The sequence below is a fragment of the Neolamprologus multifasciatus genome, chromosome 11 (assembly GCF_963576455.1).
Source record: "Neolamprologus multifasciatus chromosome 11, fNeoMul1.2, whole genome shotgun sequence".
Taxonomy (NCBI): domain Eukaryota; kingdom Metazoa; phylum Chordata; class Actinopteri; order Cichliformes; family Cichlidae; genus Neolamprologus; species Neolamprologus multifasciatus.
In genome coordinates, this window is record NC_140449.1 from 20,331,951 (window position 1) to 20,352,612 (window position 20,662).

General features: G+C 41.7%; 3 protein-coding genes across 5 annotated transcripts in view; 1 reads left to right on the forward strand and 2 right to left on the reverse strand.

The window, feature by feature from the left end:
- Window positions 1-13,949, forward strand: part of chrnb2 (cholinergic receptor, nicotinic, beta 2) — a 28,051-nt gene extending 14,102 nt beyond the window's left edge. For both annotated transcript variants that reach the window (XM_085176110.1, XM_085176109.1), the window contains exons 4-6: window positions 902-1,011; window positions 2,635-3,760; window positions 7,119-13,949. In XM_085176110.1, coding sequence (XP_085032236.1) covers window positions 902-1,011; window positions 2,635-3,760; window positions 7,119-7,268 — 1,386 coding nt within the window. In that variant the 3' untranslated portion in view covers window positions 7,269-13,949. The remainder of the gene's footprint in view (window positions 1-901; window positions 1,012-2,634; window positions 3,761-7,118) is intronic.
- s100t (S100 calcium binding protein T) lies at window positions 10,320-10,745 on the reverse strand. The gene is made up of 2 exons (XM_085176117.1): window positions 10,584-10,745; window positions 10,320-10,484 (listed from the first exon to the last, which is right to left on the reverse strand). Exons 1-2 carry the CDS (start codon window positions 10,743-10,745, stop codon window positions 10,320-10,322), a joined length of 327 nt encoding a protein of 108 aa, XP_085032243.1.
- LOC146508291 (protein S100-A16) lies at window positions 13,249-20,566 on the reverse strand. 2 transcript variants are annotated; one of them, XM_085176120.1, is made up of 4 exons: window positions 20,425-20,501; window positions 20,212-20,267; window positions 13,815-13,936; window positions 13,249-13,704 (listed from the first exon to the last, which is right to left on the reverse strand). In XM_085176120.1, the coding sequence occupies exons 3-4, from the start codon at window positions 13,932-13,934 to the stop codon at window positions 13,549-13,551; spliced, it is 276 nt and encodes a 91-aa protein (XP_085032246.1). In that variant the 5' UTR covers window positions 13,935-13,936; window positions 20,212-20,267; window positions 20,425-20,501; the 3' UTR covers window positions 13,249-13,548. The 2 variants fall into 2 exon arrangements, with proteins under 2 accessions (XP_085032246.1, XP_085032244.1); XM_085176118.1 differs by lacking the exon at window positions 20,212-20,267 and having other exon boundaries at window positions 20,425-20,566.
- Between the last annotated feature and the right edge of the window lie 96 nt (window positions 20,567-20,662).

Sequence of the window (20,662 nt, forward strand, 5' to 3'; positions counted from 1 at the left end):
CTGTCCAGAAGAGCGCAGTCCTAGGAACAGCTAAATACTGCACACAACAACTCCCAGGTCTCCGGTGCTTAAGGAACACATGCATACCACACCGTCAGGGAGTGAGAGGGCTATATATATATATATATATATATATATATATATATATATATATATATGTGTGTGTGTGTGTGTGTGTGTGTGTGTGTGTGTGTGTGTGTGTGTGTGTGTGTGCCAGTATGTTGTCACACACTGGCACATAGACAGACACACACATGGGCCAGATTAAGATTTATGACGTGTAACGGAGCATAGAATCACTCCAATCACTAGGAGTGCCAAGGACAGCTGTCGTGAGCCGAGACAAACTGTAATGACCACAATGCATCACAGTTACAGAGGACAGTCTAGCATGAGCAATACAGCTCCAACCTGGTTATACCACACACAGAACTGCGGTAACGGGTCACAGAGGCTTCAGTGTGGCAATGTCAAAGTCTGATCCACAACATGGAAAACAAGATAATGTTTGTCTTTTACACAAAGTTGCACAGAGGACTCAGATGTCTGCTGATGCATTCACATGCACCCACACACACATACCTGGGAACAGCTGCTGCATTATAATCATGCTGAGTGGTTTGCGGCCGGGTGTGTTTTAAAGACCATTCAGGGTCAGGACAGACACGAGTGTTACTCTGGCTAATGGTAGAAGTGTGATGAAGGTGCAGGTTGGGCAGATAGCACATACTGTACCTTAGGCTTATCTTTATTGCAACATGTCATGTTGACCAGTGACTGAGTGACGAACACAAAAAGACAAACGGACAAACCTTCTCCTCTCTGCTTCTCTCAAGATGTCATTTCCTGCTGTGTGGTTGGCAGATGAGTGACTAAGCGTTGTGTTTTTATTGGCCTTTAGGAGTGGCAGGACTATCGTCTGACTTGGGTCCCCGAGGAGTTTGATGGAATGCTGAAGGTCAGGCTGCCCTCCAAACACATCTGGCTGCCTGACGTGGTGCTTTACAACAAGTGAGTCACTCTCTCGTCCACCTGTCCTCACTTTGTAAAGCCTTCACAAGATACAAACTGATAGTGCATACACTGCACCATGAAAGTACAGAAAAAGTCACCTGCACTGCATACATCGGCAAATGCAGTGATGAGTCGGTGCACACAGTTCCACAAGAATGCAAACTTCTGTCGTCTTGTCTTTTCCACTTGTAAAATATATGAAGCTTATTTGATGTGCTCGCTGAGAGTCTAGATAATTACCATTGCCTCTCTTTTAATGTGGCACTTCTATCTAGGACCAATGGAAGGATTTGAAATTACTTCTACACTGTCATACAAATATGCAGCCATCACTTTTAATTCTGCTATTGAGAACAGATTACCTTATGAAAAGTCTTCAGGGTGTGCATGGTTGACTTAGCCTATTATGCACCTCCAGACCAAAACTTTTCTGCTGGGAATTTAATGACTTTCAGCCTTATTCCTGTCCCTACCATCAGTGCATAGTTCATATCCCATCAGCTGCATTCCAGAAACCATCCAGTACTCCTGTGCCAACATCATACATTTTTATGTGTTGATTAATTTGTGGTTTGTGGTAACTAAATACAAATTTACAACATTTAACAAGTTGGCAAGATGAGCGGTAGGAATCACTCATGTGCAAATGAGTGTACTATCACATACATAGTACATAAATGATAACATCCCAAATAAGCTTCGCTGTAATGTATTACACAAAATGATTAACGTGTAAACTTCATCCGCATGTTTTGTTAATTAGAATTCTCCTGCATGTCTGAGAGAGAATGGGGATGTTGCGGACCACTGGTCTTAATGTAATGGAAACTGAGTGTCAGCATACAGTATGTAAATCAGCTCATCAGAGCACAGCGATCTGTCTGGCCTTCTCCTCTTTCCCTGCTTCAGGCCTTACTTGACTAAAGATTATAAGATCCCTGACCCAACTAACTCTGGAAAAGTGATCCCGTTAATCCCGTGTACCCCAGGTTGGGGTGTTATCCTCCATGACTCCGATGAGTCCAACTGTCAGTCCTTTAAACTGGAGGATTAACTCAGCTTATGCCACTACCACACCACTTGTTATATTATTATTTCATTTGGAGAAAAGATGAAGCATGTCGTAGTGCACTGAAAATGTGCAGCTATGTGTTCGTGCAGGTTCCTCTTTTGTATGTTAAAAATATTCTTGCTGCATGTATGTTTCTGCCATTATCGTAAGATGACATGAAATTCATACAGCTCACAGCTGGTAGCTTACATGTGCTGTTTAATCGAGCCTAGATTACCTTAAAAATTATGTCTTCTGCCTGGACTTCACATTCATTTGGTTCCTTATCCTTCTTCTGTGTGTTAATATAAGAAGGAGTCTGTGACTCTGCTAACCAGAGAAACCTCAAAAAGTCACACCCATAACTTCAAGATTCGTTAGTGTGTCGTTGAGGTCTAATGAAGTTGCTGCATAATAAGATAAAGCACTACCACATTACCCTATTCAAGAGGCCTGGAAGAAACATGGCTCCTCATGATACTCTTTTATTATTTAAATCATCACACCAGCATCTGGATTTATGTCTGACTCCTGTTTTTGTCTTTATCCTCTCTGACCTTGTCTCTTAGTGCTGATGGGGTGTACGAGGTGTCGTTCTACTCTAATGCAGTGGTGTCTTACGATGGCAGCATCTTTTGGTTGCCCCCGGCAATCTATAAATCAGCCTGTAAGATTGAGGTCAAGCACTTTCCCTTTGACCAGCAGAACTGCACGCTGCGCTTCCGCTCCTGGACCTACGACCGCACTGAAATCGATCTGGTGCTTCGCGCTGATGTAGCCAGCATGGATGACTTCACCCCCAGTGGAGAGTGGGACATCATCGCCCTGCCGGGCAGACGAAATGAAAACCCAGCTGACCCTACTTACGTGGACATCACATATGACTTCATCATTCGCAGGAAGCCTCTTTTTTATACTATCAACCTCATCATCCCGTGTGTGCTCATCACCTCGCTGGCGATCCTGGTCTTCTACCTGCCCTCTGACTGTGGCGAGAAGATGACACTCTGCATCTCAGTGCTGCTGGCTCTCACTGTGTTCCTGCTGCTAATCTCCAAGATCGTCCCACCAACTTCACTGGATGTTCCTCTGGTCGGAAAGTATCTGATGTTCACCATGGTTCTGGTCACTTTCTCTATCGTCACCAGTGTATGTGTCCTGAATGTGCACCATCGTTCTCCCACCACACACACCATGCCCCCTTGGGTTAAACTAGTGTTCCTCAACAAGCTTCCTGCCCTGCTCTTCATGCGCCAGCCGAGAAACAGCTGCGAGCGTCAGCGGCTGCGTCAAAGGAGGAGGGCGCAGGAGCAGAGCGAGGGTGGTCGAAGTGGAGAGGCAGGGGCCTTGATGGTGGGGCTTGGGCTGGGAAATGCTGGTGGGAATGGAGGGGGGACCTCCACAGTGTTTGGTACGGAGGACAGTGACCCTTGTACGTGCTATGTGAACCGCGCGTCTGTTAAACAGTTTGGAGGGGATCTGGGAGGTGCAGGAGGGGGATCCATCGATGGTCTAAACAGAGTCAGAGAAGGTCGAGAAGGGGGCTCTGGAAACCTTCCAAGAGGGAAGCAAGCAGCTGCAGGTCCTGCTTTGACCCAGGCCCTGCTGGCTCAAGCCTGTCCAGGCTTTGAAGAAGCTGTGGAAGGAGTACGCTTCATCGCAAATCACATGAAGAGCGAGGATGATGATCAGAGTGTGAGTATTATCTGTTGCTTCATATCAGAGCCTGGAGCTGATAGTGTTGCACTACATTTGTTTATGTTTTATAGCTGGTTAATAAACTTCATTATCATAGTAACTGCAAAAATAACATTTGACAGCTGCTCAAAATAGATTTTTATGTTGACAACAGATTAAATAAGTTGGGACCAGATTAGCTAACTGTCTGCATCACTGCAAACGCCTCTTTTGGGATCAAAAATCTTCTCTTTGCTGCTGAAATGTGTGGACAACAGTTTTTGAGGAGCTCTTATTCTATATAAATTTATGGGAAAATTACTCAGAGTGGAAAATTGAACTAAACATATTTCTGGAATTTCAGTATTTCAGTAATGCAGAATGCATAAAGGCTATGTTTGTGTTACAGGAAATATGTCTTTACTTTAAGATGTAATTTGCAGTATTTTAGAGAATTTGGGCCACAATGAGAACTGCAGAGGACACAAGAGCCTCTCAGCACTGTGCACACAGAGTTGTGCAACATAAAAAATAATGTGAATTAATGAATTTATTTTAAACTCTCTTTAGCATCGGCTCTATTATAGAATAAACAGACATGTCTGCCAAGCTATTCATGGGACTCAGATTTCCCTCATATTAGAAAAATATCAGAATTTTACAAACTGCTGTTCAGGATTTTGAAGAAACATGTTTTTTGCCCACTAAACTCTTTGATTCCACAGAGGGGAAAAAAGAATAAAAATTAGAGGCATTTTTAAAATAAAAATCTTAAAGAATAAAAATAATAATGCCAATGACAACAATGTTTTGCCCAACATAGGTACTTTACAGTAACATAACTGAGCAAAACACACCTGGCACCATATTTTAATTGTATTTATATATCAAAAATAAAATTTAAATATAACATAATGAAAATATAATTGAGCTGTTAAGGTGGGTGCCACTGCTGGTAGATTTGTCTTTGCTTCAATGTCTGCCTTTAAGAAAAAGAACAATTCTGTTATACTTTTAAATTATTCATATTCTTATCAGCCATAGCTGTTAGCTACCAACTGAGTTATTATTATTTCTTTAAATGATAACTTAACTCATGGCTAATGTAGCTATCCAATATTTGCTAGTAGTTAAAGAGCTAACATTCATGTGTTCACTGGCCAAGTTGACTTTTGTAATAATTGTTTAACACTTAAGTGTTGTTGAAGCAGGAGCTTTACCAACTTCACGTTTTTCATAAAGTGTTGTTCAGATTTATGAAAATCAATTCAGCTGCTAGTGAGGTGAGGGGTTGTATGCTAGCTGTGTAAAGTTGTGTGCCATCTGGAGGAGGCAAAGACTGCCCTGATGGGATCAATACTTTTGCAAATGAGTATCTAATCCAACCAATCCCGTTTTTAATATCTGAGCCTATTTTTTTAACAACCTGATTGCCCACAGCTGCCGCTGAGTCAGTCTTTCCTTTGACTTTAATAAACACTTGTAGGCTTATATGTCACATAGAAAAAGCAAGAGTAATGTGCATTTACACACATGACACAGTAACAATAACTTAAAATGTGCATCGGTCAGGACAAGAGACAATGTTGTGTTTTCTTTGAGGAAGCTGTGGAAGAAGTCCGCTAAATCGCTAACAAACCTGTGCAAACCTGAAATCTGTCATACACAGGTTTCAGGTTTGCACACTGACCCATTTTGTAATAAAGCAGCTCTTCTCTGCATAAATCCTGCAGTCAACTTGAGCCTTGCTGTACAATGTTTGTAGATTATTCACTGACTAATCATTTCTACTCTGTTTTGAGCTGTGAATTTGCCCTCCTCCTCATAGACCGTCCTGGGCATTATTGATGTCAAAAAGCTTTCTCTTTGCTTATAAAACTGGAAAAATGTTATTTTTAGATAGTTTAGACAGTTAGTTTTGATTACCTGATAACGGTCCACTCACACCTGTGCTGTTTTCTGTGATTGCAACACTACACTAATTTATTCCTCTCAGTAAATCTGTCTTTTTTTGTGTAATCACAGACTCAGAGATAGCTTTTATCCCACTGTAGCTGCCCTGCTTTTAAAGACTGCGATTTTACTGTTTGTGCGGACCTTAGCACTTTAATCAGACACTTTCTTTGACTGATAGAGCCTTTTAGCAGTGAAAGAAAAATATTTTACCTTATATTGTAAAATTATATTGTATTGTAAAATTGGTCATTGGGTTATTTTGGGGGGATGGGGCTTAAATTATCTAGTATTTGCTCACTGTCTCCTTATGAAAAGAAACACAGCTCCAAATTAATGCTTTGGTGCTTCTTGTCTACTTTATTTGTTGAGCAGCAGCTTTTAACTTAGTGCTATTCAACTAGCTTAAAAAATGTAATACTGTAAATTTAAACAGCAATTTTAGCAAAAACAAATGACATTAAAAAAGTGTATTTGATGTGGTGCTGCAGTTTACAGCTCTGACACCATGCATGCTAATATAGCCTGTGATAATGTGAGATGAGCAGCAATAGTATCGGCTGATAATACATACCTCCATATTTATTACTCAGATTCAACTGTGTATTAACATAAAAAAATTATCATGTCTCCGTGCGTGTGAAATCCTGCCATAAATAATCTTCTTTTATGCGCATATGTTACCAGCCATAAAAAGTATCCAGAGCAGCACAGATCAGTGCCATATCATGTTATAGTCAAGACCGAGCTGTGCGACTCTGCTGTTTAGTACTGCCATTTAAAATGCAGGGGTTAGTACAAAAGGCCAGAAGCAAAGGAGACAGATCTGGTGATGCAATCGCAACCCTCTGAATATTCGACACAGACATGTAATTATAGCAGCAGCGGCAGCATGACGTGTGCATAGAGAAAGAGTACAACTGGTAAAGAGCTGGAATAGAAGAAGCGAGTCAGCAGAGTGAGGGTGTTATTTTTTATGTCTTATCCTGACCGCATCTTATTGGAGCGTGCGTCTGACATGGGAATTAATAAACCGCAGTAATTCTGTCTATCACTGATATAGTTACCATCCCATCACCTTTAAAATCCTCCCATTCCCAGCGCAGTGCATGGCTCATCATTCATTCACCTCTCTCTTTAAGTTATCATCACAGGGGTCACAGTTTCAGAACACCCTCTGTTTCTCTCCGTCCTCCATCTCTCTCCAGTCTCTTACATCCTTCTCCTCCTCCTTGACTCGTGTCAGACCTCATCAGAGCTGTGTAGCTGAACGAGTCTCCATTCACATTAACACTTCACCTCCATTAACGTTGCGTCTAGTTAAAGGAAGACGGGTAGGTCGAATGATAATGAGCATGCCTGGACTTGAGAGTGGGATTCTGCTCACCTTAATCTTTCTCTTCACCCTGTTCCACAACCACAGGTGAGCGAGGACTGGAAGTATGTTGCCATGGTGATCGACCGCCTCTTCCTGTGGATCTTTGTGTTTGTATGCGTGTTCGGCACGATGGGCATGTTCCTGCAGCCGCTCTTCCAGAACTACACAGCCAAGACCATCAACATGCCAGGTTGACCATTTTTCCCGAGCCACAAGCACGCTGACAGACAGCTCCCCGACCAATCAGCACAGCAGGACATGGGCCGGAGGCGGGGGGTGGGTCTGGGTTTTAATGTGTCTATGGTACAGGAACCGGAACTGGAATAAACAACAATCACATCCATTACCTTTATAGTAACAGTTTTTGCAACAAACAATTTTTCTCCTATGAAGATAAAGAAAAACACCATCTTACTCTTACCTGCAGGTTTTTGGTTGTTGTTTTTTTTGTCCAGATGCTTAATGGTGTGACCTCTTTCTGGTGGAAAGGTCTCTCCCTGCTTCCCTCTTCAGCCAGCCAGGGAGTGAGGATTCTCCGAATTATTCCTTGTTGAACCTTAAGCCAGCTAGTTAACACTTTCCGCATTACACTGACTGCTTAACTGACACGTGACATACCTGCCTTCAGCTACGACAGACATTACATATTCACTATGTTGATTGATGTCAGTATCAGAGAGGAAAGGGAAGTTTATATCAACGTTCTTATACTCCCCCCCACGAAAAAAAACCCCTAACAAATCCACTCTGTCAGTAAACTGATTCAGTATATTTTATCATAGCATAGCTGCTTACCACAGTATAGCATTGAGTATATATTATTAAGATTTCTCTATGTTCATTAGATCATGCAAGGATATGACGCTAATGGAGAGACTATGGTGTGTTGTATGATTGTATAGATATAACCAGAATGTGATATAAACTGTAATACACAGCCTGTGATGCGCACACTAACACAATTTGTGTAAAAGCAACAGATTGTGAAGGAAAAATATATAGAAGGCAGTTGTACTTCGAAAAGAGCCAGGGTGCATTATTACATAAAAGTCAAAGGGATGAAGTAATAGATTATGCATGGACGGTTTTCTGCTCAGACTGTTGTGCACAGTAAGTAGAGAACAGCCGCAGCCTGCTGTGCCAGAGTGCACAGCTGCACTGAGACGAGTCTAGCTCCTGAGAAATTGAGGAAGCTGAGCCAAGAGTGTGGATATGGGCTCCTATATGATGGGCGGTGGAACATGGTGTATTGATGGGAGGTGTATCATGGATATTAAGTCATGTCACAACTGTTCATTTTCTGTTATCAGAGCAGGACAAAGCCTCATTTGCTCGTCATTTTCTCCTCTCCTCTCCTCTCCTCTCCTCTCCTCTCCTCTCCTCTCCTCTCCTCTCCTCTCCTCTCCTCTCCTCTCCTGAATATATAATTCTGCAGTGGATTTTGTTCATGTATGTAATGTCCAGAACATATGTACACATGTACATCTGTGAGATGCAGTGTTCAGAGGAGCATAACACATGTATGTATCCCTCCCACCCTTCCACCCTTTCAATTAATCTCTGCTGTCCTCTCTCCAGTCCCGCTCTGTTTATCTGGTCTTCCACGGGCGCTCACTTCTGACATTTAGTCCACTTAGAACAACAGCTAACTTCCAGTCATTAGTGCCATATTCTTTTGTGGCAGATTTCCACAATCTTCACAGGATCCCTGACAACAAAGAAGATGCAAAAGGTCTTTTCAGGCACACATGCAGTTGGGTGGGGGTGGGGGGAATTAAATTTTTAGTAAACAAGAGCGAAATGCCAACAGGAGCAACAATGAAGCAGCATCACAAGCAGAAAGGATGAATGCCGAGGAGGAAAAAAAAGCAGGATAGGCAGAGAAAAAAGACTCTTGTTATTAGTGCAATGGAAAGGTACAATAAACCTCTGGAAAAAGGCCATCTCCCCAGTCACTGTCATTTGCTACAGGTTTCCTGGCTTTATGCAGTCGTGTGACCAACTCTGCAGCTCAACTCAGTTTTGGACTGGAAGGCGTCTCTTGCTGTGTCTAGGGCGGATGGGATTACCCGCGGGGGTTCCCGGGCAGATCCCGAACAAGTGTGAAAAGCCTATCAGAGACCTGTGAAAACTGTAGGCTGCATGTCTCCACACGGAGAAAGTGCTGCTGTCCACTCTCTTCTCTTTCTCTTTTTGACCTTTCCACTCTCCTTCCTTTCTCTCTCACTTCCTCTCTCATTATGCTCTCCCATCTTTCACCTTCCCCTTCCTGACTCTAAAATCTGCTCCTGTGCACACCTTAACCAGTCCAATAAAGGTTGTAGGTTCAGATTAATCAAAGTATGTCTGCGTGACATGTTTTCACATGAAAGAAGGAAACATTTCCTGGCTTTCTAACACTGATGCTGGCAACTTCCTTTTTTATATGAACAAAAATGCACACACACTCGGTCACACAGTACTTTTTTTCTCTTAGGAAGCAGGGCTTTTAAACAATAATGTGTTTAAAGCCCTGTCAAGGTCACTCTGGGTTCTGATTATTCTACTGTGAAAACAGGACTGTAGGTAGTTCTTATCTACACATATAAACCTGACATTTTTAGTGCAGAGAACCAGTTTGAATAATTCACACCACAGCAGGAATAACTGTCTCTCATATCTTACGCTTAGCAAGACTTAAAGACAGCATCTTAGAATGTGTATTTCGTAAATACCACATAGTATCTCCGGTCTGCATCCATCCACCTCTGGCACAAACTGCTGTACCCATGTGGCAATGCAAATTAGAAGTAATGCACCAAAACCGCTGGATTCAGAGGACCACTTGCTGCCACCTGGTGCTCGTTGTTTGTTCATTCTCGTTCTCTTCTGTAATAATGCATAGCCAACTTGTTTGAGTAAAGGTCACATTTATTTTTTTCCGGGAAGGGGAGCATCCCTTACTTAAACATGTGACAAGATGCACAAAAAGAGCAGAAAGAGACATATTCAAGAATGACAGCTCTTGAAACACTAAAGATGTTCACTTTGCAGTAATATTACAGTTTGAATGAATTCAAGAGACATTGAAGACAAAACACAACATTTATTTCTCTATTAGAGGTTTGTTTGTGTGTGTGTGTCTGTGTGTTTGTGAACTTGAGGTCCATGACAGGATGTCCCAAACGGGCCTTCTCTCTCTCCTTAAGTGCTTCCTCCCTGGAACATGTGGGATTTTTAAGTGGAGACTCTGGGCGATGGGTGTGTTCACTTCTTCTTCTCTTGCTTGTCATTGTACTCCAGGAAGAAGTCGTTACAGGCCACAGTGAGAGCTCCAACCAAAATGATGAACTCTGTAAAATCTACCTCCCCATCATTGTTGGAATCCAGGTCTCCCATAATCTTCTCCACAGCTTCCTTATCCTGGGCATTCTGCACGTATCAAGATACAAAAAAAAAGCAATGTCTTTTCTGTACACATAATCTACATTTGCATCTTCTCTTCCTAAGTATGAACATGTGCTTTCTTACCCCCAGATAGCTGCCAAGCTCTTTGGTAAGCATTTCTTTGAGCTCAACCTTGCTCAGTGTATATTTGTCCCCCTCATTTCCAGAGTACTTGTGGAAGGTCTGGATCATGAGCTGCATGGCATTCTCCAGGGTGGTAGCATTCTCGGAGTTAGGCAAAGACATTCTGTAGAGGAACAGAAGGGTGGGTTGAAGATACAGTAAGAACAGTTCATGTCAGTACATGTGCTCTGTCAAGCATTGGGGGAAGCATGGAAGTCTAATGCAGAAAAAAAATCAGGTGAGAAAAGCCTGTCTGTCGTTCTGTTTTGCACTTAAATGTGTTTGCAAATATGCATTCAAGTAAGATGAGATTTGCACACAGTATTTGGACAGAAACTTTATCTAGCTTAACAGTTTCTTCATCGTGTCCTGCCCCTGGCTCTGATAAGATTTTGCCACAGATAAAAGGATCCTGCTCTGCCAAGGTCTGGGAGTCCGGACATAGTCAGCAGCAACCGGACATGTGAGCCAGCTGATAAGAGTGAAACTCTAAGCTGGTTAAAAAGCCCATCCACTGGAGAAGATGTAACGGGGACACACAGTGGCAACCTGATCTGGCTTTTACTTTAGCTTTACCGGATAGCAAAAAAAACACCACAAACAGGTGTAGGTCCTTACCTTTCTTGAACCTGTATCACCTGTGAACTGTGAAGACTTTTCCTAATTGTCAATCACAGCTTATAGTAGTTTTCACGTAGATTTTATTTCCCAAAACAAATCAGCAGGATGTAAAAATGACTAGAAATGCATTTTTGGCACGCTATGTCTTTCCGATGTCTAGTTAACCAGTGAAATTGATTTTTATAACTTATCAGTGAATCAACTGAAAGTTCTCCCTGTCTTTATTGCTCTACACGAAGGTACTCGACAAGTGATGAACTAACAGTCATGCACTAGCAGCATCAGCACCAGTATGCAATCATAATTAGAAAAAAAGACAACAGAGAAATGTGGAGACAGTTGAAATCTGTCCCTCTGTTTCTTACCTGAGTGGAAGATTAGTGCTGGCCTGCTGTTCAGGTGCAAAGAGAGGAGGTAAAAGCAACTGTTAAGGAGGATGAGGACTACACCGTCTTAAATACATCCCTTACTCCACCCATCCCACTTACCCCTTCCTCCTCCTTCTCTACCCCCTCCACCTGTTGCCCCTCTCCTCTCTACCTTCTCTGTTTACGCCAGAGACACCTGCTATCCGCTAATTGGACATACACAAGAGCCGGATGCAGCTACAGAAAGACTTAAGGTAAATTGAGGTATTCACAATAAGTCCACAAGCCAAACCTGCCCTAATGTGCTGAAATAAGAAAACTCACTAAAAAGAGAAGAAGTGCTGGAGAAAAGATCTATTTGTTTCCAAATATTCATACGTTGTCTAAACTCACTCGACCAACTGCGCGCTCCAAGCACAATGGGCTGTTGTGCAGTGACAGTGACATATTGCTTACCATGTCACAGGTTGCTATTGCAATAGTGGATTACCCTGCTCCTCTGTTGTGCAACCGCTTTGTACTTCATGTCAAAACAAAGGAAAGGCTTGCAGGAAGTGCTTAAAATACTGCTATACCAAGGCAAAGATTAATAACTCCATAGCTTTCCAAAAGCACCCGGTTTCAAGCAGCAAAAACATTGTTAGGTTAATTGTAGGGGTAGGATGTTCACTGGATGAGGGGGGTGCGGCGGGGGCTCATGCTTGTTATATTATCCGAAGGATCAGAGTAGCACCGATGAATGGAGCCATCGCACCTGGCAGTCATGCAGAGGAATCCCCATACAAAGGAGAACATGACAATGCGAGGACACACACACACGAGCACTTTCACAAGCCTATTCACACCTTTGGCTTCAAAACACACCATACATGCAAAAAAAAAAAAAAAAGTACAAATAAAGACATATTTGAACAGGAACAGAAAAAAATCTTGAAATAGTTCAAGACACACCTTTAAAGCTGCACACCACCCTTGCACAAACCACGTGAAGAAAACCGAGAAGCAAGAACAGAGAACTGGAACAGAAACATACTTTAAATAGTTCGTGTGAGGCATCCACCGGACTTGGAGACATCTGGATAATGGTGAGAGCGAGAGCCAAAGACCATGAAAGTAATTGCGTTTCTGAATGAATGATAGACAGGCTTGTGCTTAAAATTAAACATTAAAGCTTTTCATATGAAGAGATCATGTTTTAAAGTGCAGTGATGGTAAAGCATCTTCTCATTAATTAGTCTTTGGAGCATCATACTGTGCCAGTAAGGGGGGTAGCACGGAGTGTGTGTGCACATTCGTATACGCCGAATGTATAGAGTTGCTGAGTGAAGGGTGGTGCACAATAGGAAGTGTAGACTGTATATCAGGATCAGGTTGCAATAAGTGATACATCTAAAGGGTGCTGAGTTTGACTAGTCAGGGATGTCACAGCTATATTTAGCAAGTGCTGCTGGTATCTGTGGAAAGGAGCGGGCATGATTCAATTAGTGTCAAATCATGACAGAGAAACTACTGCACTTATAAAGTACTTCCGCATATGTAGAAAGAAAGGAAATGTATATGAGAAAGGGAGGTTCAAAGGTGAAATCTTAAAAGACTGACAAATGTGCAACAGCAGCAACCACAAACCAAAAAAACAATTACATTTTAATATAAAGCTTTTATTTTGAAAACATTGGTATAAAATGTAGGATTGGTATAAAAAAGACCAGCTCAGAATCCTTCAGTGACAGTGTTACTACATAAAGGTTCATTTGGACAGACATTAAGATCTAGTATAGCCGGTTAACTATCTCAGAAAAAAATATTATGATCTGATGTATACATGGTGGCTGGAATGTTTGGAAATGAAAAAAAAAAAAAAGACATTTAATAAGCTCAAAAAGAAAAAAAAATGGCTGAATGCAGATCCTCTCCAAATACTGCAACTTCAAGAGTATCTACGATGAATCTGGATTGCTTTCAGTCTTGCGCTGACTCATGGAGTTAGCCAAGTAACCTATCAGGGCAAGGTATTCCTCAAAGCTGACCTTTCCATCGCTGTTTTCATCCAGTCCCCTCTGCATCTCCTTAACAGCAGAGGAGTTGCCTGCATCCTGAGTTTAAAAACAAAAAAACAAATATCAAAGAGATTAGAGATTACAACTGCTTTTAAATTCATGTTCTAATATACTGGCACCATGACGGACAACTACAAAACACTTACTTCCATGACACCACTGAGGTTTTTCTCCACCAGTTTCTGGAAGGATTTGCTGTCTAGGTTCTCCTTCCCCCTGGAAGATTTAACAAACGTGGTCACCAACGTCTTAATGGCGGACTCCATATCTGTATAAGAGAGTGAGACAAGGACAAAGCATAAATGAGAATTTAGGACAGATAAGGACATATCTTAGAAGACTCTCAGACTCTCAAACATTGTGCCATGAGATACTTTTCCTGTGAACTTTAATAATATCATAATGCAAAAAACTAAACAGGGCATGGAGTGGATGAGACGCTTATTTCATATTGAACATTTCATGCTTTGTTTGGTTCTGATTGTGAAAAAGAGTAATGTCAGCTGTGAGTTTGTGGAAGGCTTGTGCACAACTATGTGACCTTTAACTCTATACAACCAAATTATAAAGCATATTATGATGTATTTAAATTGACAAACATGTCATTTATAATACCTGATGATTTTAAAAAGGCAAAGCCCAGACAGAAAAAATCCTAAGACCCTCTTGTCCTCTGTGGGAAGAACAGAAGTGAAGAGGAAATCCTGGGATTTCTTCTGACACCACATTTGTAATAGTTTGACAAACAGATAACATGTGCTTTCTTTTCAAAGTGGTGGAGATTGCAGCTTCCACATTTTCTAGGGACAAGGGAACTTAAGTGATCATTCATTTATTCGTGTATTTTTTGCAGATAATATCATAATATTGCTAAAAATCTAATTGTTTCTTCAATGTCCGATTCTTAACTTCACATTAGTAGGATTGCAGAAATGTACAGTATTTTCTAACCCCCTAAAAACAAACCTTTTACTCAGTGTCCTTTGCAGTGGACAGCAAGACTTACTAACTCCCATTTTTAACCATTTGTCCCATTCAGAAAGCAGAGGACCAAGTGAGGCAGGAAGGACTTTACTCATACTTGTAGAAGCGAAGTCAGACTTACAGATGTCAGCGGACGAGGTGGACAAGGTTGAGACATTAGGGCGGGAAGGCGAGAGCTCAGAGGAGATACCAGCTTCTGAGGAGCCTGAGCTGGGATTAAGTGACCCATGGTCATGAAAAGCAATGTGTAATGTGGAAATGTAACAATTTATTCATTTAACAAACAGGGGCCTTAGTAGCATACGGAAGAACCATACACAGCCACGACAGCCTGGCACCTCCTCCTCATGCTGCTCATAAACTTGGTCCAGCTTGGTCTGGGATGACATCTCATTCTTCAACCAGCAATTGTCACAAGTCAGCCAGTGTGGTTGTGTTGGACGCTATGGCCCAAACAGCAAGCACAAGCTGATCACACAAGTGTTTAACGGTGTTGAGGTCAGGGCTGCAGGTAGGTTCTTCCATCCTCTCCACACCCAAATTCTTCAGATAGTCGTTGATAAACCCTGCTCTGTGGGAGCGAGCATTGTCATGTTCGAGCACAGAGGTCAGTTGCTAAACCTCATCTTGATATCTTTGTATTGCGAGTGCCTCCAACGACGACAATCCTTGTTTATCCAGTGAGGGAGATGCTGCCTCACAAAATCACACCTCCTCTACCCTATTGGTGCAACAATCAGAATGGGTGCTGCACCAGTGGTGAAGGATGGTCATATCAGGCCTCCTGGCAGTTCTATGAGACCAGCGACTGGCTGTGTGCTGTCTTTTCTGGATTGTTTGGGTAGAGACCCCTCGGCCATACCGTTCTGCAAACCTTGACTGCAAATCTGTTAAAGGCTGCCTCTGGTTCCTAAGTGCTAATAGGGTGAGGAAATGATCTTCTTATGTAGTAGCCTTCTTGGGACGTCTATTTCGCGGCCTGTCTCTGACATACCTTGTTAGATGGAGCTTGGCCTTCAGTTTGGAGATGGCACTGAAGAACAGTCCAAATGATACTGCAAGTTGGGTTTGTGCAACACCCACTTGAAGTTGTCCTATAGAACAAGCCTAATTCAGATCAGTCAAACATGGCGTGCTTGGAGTAGACACCAGTTGACCGCTATAGCAAGGACTGATAATCACAGACAGTTAGACACTTGATAGCCAGAACTGGAGTACCAACAGTTCAAAACAAGAGTCAGTAGCAGAACAAGCTATTTGGCATTAGCAGAGAAGATTTGGCAACTTTTTCATGGGCGCAACCCATGTCAACAAATGTGGTACCATTTAAGAGGAAATGAACAGACTTTAATGGTATAGGATTTCCCAAGAAGCATTGTTACAACAAATAAATAATGGACTAATCCATGACTTGGATCCGGATACACCGAGTCCTTATTATAGCTAATTTAATAAGTTGAGGCATATTCTTCAAGACTGGGCAGTCCATTGAAGTAACAAATGAGATAATTTTCTCCTCTGATGTTGAAAAAGAATGATGTGAGATTTCTGTTAAACAGCGTGCAAGAAGGCTGCCTCAATCTGCTGAGACCAGTGAAGGTCTGTGCACTGTAGATGAGCTGATGTTTCCTTTCCCACAACTTCAGAGCCCCGCCTTGTTGTCATCTTGCTTGAGGTCAGGCTCCTTAAAAGCCTGGATATCATCCTCTGAGCGTTTGCCTTGCTTTTTTAATCAAAAAGTTCAACGATGTGAGTTTTTTTAATTTAAAAACAGTGTTTATGTGTTCAGTCGTAACTGTTTTAATGTTAAATAAAAGGAACTTTTTTAGCAGAAATCTACACAAAAATGAAACCAATATCATTCCATCACATCATTCTGTCATCACGCAAGACGCCATGTTCATGACAAGGGACAAACAATTAAACAAAGAAAAACAAAAAAATTAATGAATAACAATTTTTACAAGGATTTCTAAATATCAAATCCTTGTTTGATATTTAGAGATTTAGAAAATTCTTGTTCAAGTGGATTTTGAAAGTGCATTCAAATTGGTTTATGTAAGTGTCAAAAATGTGAGAAATGTGAGACACACAATTGACGTCAGCACGGAAGGGGAAGAGGGGGAATGGGGAGCGATGAGGGGACCCAGGCTGGATGCTGGTGGAGGTAAACAGAGCAAAAGAGAGGGAGTGAGGGGAGGCTGAAGAGATGGGGAGTCTCTAAAGGTAAACACAATGGGAGCTGTGATCTCTGACGGTGGACATCTGATCCCCAAAAGCGAACAGGAGGCTGCGAGATCAGATTACTGCCTAATGCCCGACTGCAGCAGCACACACTACCGCGCATTGTAGGGACACAAGTATGCACTGAAATATGTCACCCAACTAGTCAGCCAAACACTAACAAATAACCTGAATGCCAACGTCACATCCTGCACTCACTGAGCAAACCAAAAGCAAACCATTTACAATCTCACTGGATGCCAAATCTGGTAGCTCTAATAAATAAAAAACAGCAACATCAACACAGCACACACTGGAAATATGACAGAAAGCTAAAAAAACAAAACTCCACTGATCTATTTTAAGCATGCAACTAATTAATTCCATTAGTCTGTTTTTAAAAGCAGGCACAATAATAAAAGCAACTATTTAAAATACTGTAATTAATTATGATAAAAAATAACATTTAGACACTGCAGTTACAGGGTCCCGGCTTACTGTCACGCTGTCAGGGTTTTCTGAGACATTTCAACATAGCCGTGCCATTATTAGGAACACTGGTGCTTTCCCCACTGTGACAGATATCTGCTGCAAAAATGTCTGTGGTTTCATAAGTGACGCAGAGATGATATATATACATATATCTATATATATGTATATATATTCTCAAATGAGCTGGTGGTGCATGCTTTTTATTTAAAATGCAAAGCACCAAGAAAATGCAGGAACTGCTCACAGCTGCAAAGGATTACAAGTAATTGTGGTAAAAAAAGAAAAAAGAAAAAAAAAGAGAAAGAGCTGGGGCCACGTCAGAGCCCTGTACCTCTAACAAATAAACAACTAACAACAACAAAAAAACCCTGTAAAAAAAACAGCACAAAGAAATAACCATAGTAATTTGACTGAAGTACACAATTACTATGCAGATTAATCAGAGAGATTTTCAGTTATTTTCTGTTGCATGTACACATTATGTTTCCAAGCGCAATTTGACTAACACAGGAGTCTTTTAAGATCACTCCCATGTAGTTTTCTCTTGTCTCAACAAAGTAGAATTCCAAGGCAATGGCTCGCAGAAAACAAAAGCCCTGAATGAAAGCTGAAGATACTTGAGCAGCATTGATAAGTATCTCAGCAGCGTGGGGGCGAGGCCTTGCTGCAGGATTTCCAGTGTGTATTGGAAACTACCACAAAGCAGCAGTGGACACTGGATGGGTAATAATCATTGGTGCCTGGAGTGATGTCGCTGAGGTAACTTTAGAAGCTGGTAAATCTCCCATCTGACACTGATGTCACGCCTCACCGGTCACACTACTCAGCTACTCTGGCCCACACGAGAACACATAGACATGCAGAAAGACGGAAAAGCACACACACATATGCAGAAACACACTCATCTAAAGAAGGACAATGCCAATTAGGACGTCTGTTGCATTAACCTAATTACTGGGTGAATGAGAGCAGGCACCCAAACCCTGGATTTTGTTTCATGTCTCCCTGCCATGCCAGCACACACTGACACACACACACAACTCTTTTCAACATTCAAGTTAGCATCTGTCATCAGCCTGCTGCTCATTATTATTTAATACGTTACTATAATTGTCTTAACACCTTCCTAACATCCTCCACAAGTCAAACAGCTCAGGAGCAGGCTGTTTACAGGCCATATATCAAAATGCTCAACAGGCCACAATCCATTAGCATCTCTCATGAATGTAACAAGATTAGCAGGAAACCAAGAAGGCTCCAGTATGAACCGGAGACATCAGGGCCACAAAAATACAAAATGAGTAGAAAGGAACATGTGGCAGGGCAGTAGCGTTTGTCTGATGAGGGCAGGGAGCGTGTAATGACGACAATCGTGGCTCTTGTACAAGCTCTTAGTGCATACACATTCCAACTCTGAGTGTGGAGATGGTGATTAGAGAGACTGATGGCAGCTCAGTAGTTGCCAAACACAAGCAATGCGTTTTCTAGTGATTTGTCATTTGCAACTGTAATGATTAAATGGAGATTGAAAAACAAAACAAGATCTGATACAGACATTTGAACAGGAATATACTTTTTAAAAGTTTACCTCATGTGTCCACCAAACTTTGATAAGAGATGGTGAGAGTAAAAATTAAAAAAGCTGCAAAGAGCAAAACTAAAAGCCAGGAATACATTTGAATAAATGCTCTATATTTGTCTGTTTGTGTGCAAAATAATAATGAAAGTAAGTGGAATGAAAGCCTGAGTGGAGCCCAGTTCATATTGTTGGTATGAGGGTTTTTTTTTAATGACACTTTTTTGCATTTCACACAGAGTGGTTCAGCAGCTGCTAATGTGCTTGTGAGCATCATGGATTATTACCAGTAAGATAAGAGAAGGGCTAGATTTTCCTGTTTTAAACATCTTTAGAAGCCTAAAGTTACAAAATCATCCAGCACTCACAAAAGAAAAAAGAAGAAGAATTCGAGTTTTAAACAATAAATATTAAATAAATTAATAATGACAGTTATTTTTTTTATGTCACCGGTGTATTATAACATGCAGCCCATTAAGCTCCCTTAAAATTATACACACTATAGCTACATGAACTCCTGAATTAACGGAATAACATGAATATTGAGCAGACCTAGCAAAAGAGAGGGAGGTAATGTGAGGTAATGTGAGGTAATGAGCGCTGAAACTAGATGAGACTTGTCATGTGCAAACCAGTTTTAACCCAGTATGTCCATCTAACCCACCCCTCACTACTCCACTAAAGAAGACAAACTGAGAACGCGAAAACCGAGAAAGTTTGAGCATGCTTCCCATCTCAGACCAAACGGATCTCTCTCTCTTTTTTTCTGTCTTCTTCTGCGATGGCAACCGACGTGAGCAACCATTGATCCTTGTGGGTGACCAGCTCCACCCTGGTCGTGTTGTTTGCACTAGGTCTGACTGACTCACTTCCCCCGTGAGCATACCTGTCATCGCCCAGGTCGCTATTTCTCCTCCGCTTCATTAACTACACCGGGTCGAAGCCATTCGAGTCTCACTACCGGAGTCTTATCATAACGTTAATAATTCACAGTGATGAGAGCCAAATCTGACTGTCGGTACAACGGTCACATTATGATTGACTAACGGGGCGATAACAGCCTCGGCTCACACGCCAAAATTAGTAAGCGCCGCGCGTAACGGAGATGTTAGGGGCTTGCCCACGTCGCACATTTACATTTAGCCCTAACTAATCCTCACAATTTGTAGAGTGACCACAGGCAGGAGTGACACACAGCAGATAAATAAGTAAACGCGACTCGAGACTCCGGTTTCTGTGTAAGTGTAAAGGGATTGGGGTTACATTACCAAGAAGATGAACCCGATCCCTGTGGCCACCAAGCTGGGTAATGACAATAGAGAGGCTGGCAAGTAATAGAAAATTGATGACACGGTGCAGAAAATAAGTTCAAGTTTTCAATTTTTTGTGTTGAGTAGAAAAGTTTGAACTCGTAATTTAAAAAAGAAACAGCTGAATTTATTAATGAAGAGAACTTGTAATGGAGAGAAAAAAGCACTCACCTTTGAGAGCGAGAACAAAAGCCTATATAAACTGTCTCAGCAAATGCTCTGCTTCTTTCTTTCAGATCCTCCTCGCAAGGCTTCCTCTAGATTAAGCAGCTACACATATCTTTTCCGTGATTTAACTTCTGACTCAAGCCAGTTTTTTTTCACAGTTTTAGGGCGTGTGCCTGGGAGAGGAGGAATGTGGAAAGAGGCGCAGCTTGAGCAACGCAGCAATATTTTCTTAACAAAGATT

Bases quoted from the DNA above. Each gene is read 5' to 3' on its own strand.
- s100t (XM_085176117.1), bottom strand. From the start codon at position 10,745: ATGTCTTTGCCTAACTCCGAGAATGCTACCACCCTGGAGAATGCCATG. The intron at 10,485-10,583 runs GTAAGAAAGCAC...TGATACGTGCAG, and splicing joins AGCTTGGCAGCTATCTGGGG to AATGCCCAGGATAAGGAAGC.
- LOC146508291 (XM_085176118.1), bottom strand. From the start codon at position 13,934: ATGGAGTCCGCCATTAAGACGTTGGTGACCACGTTTGTTAAATCTTCC. The intron at 13,705-13,814 runs GTAAGTGTTTTG...TTTTAAACTCAG, and splicing joins ACCTCAGTGGTGTCATGGAA to GATGCAGGCAACTCCTCTGC.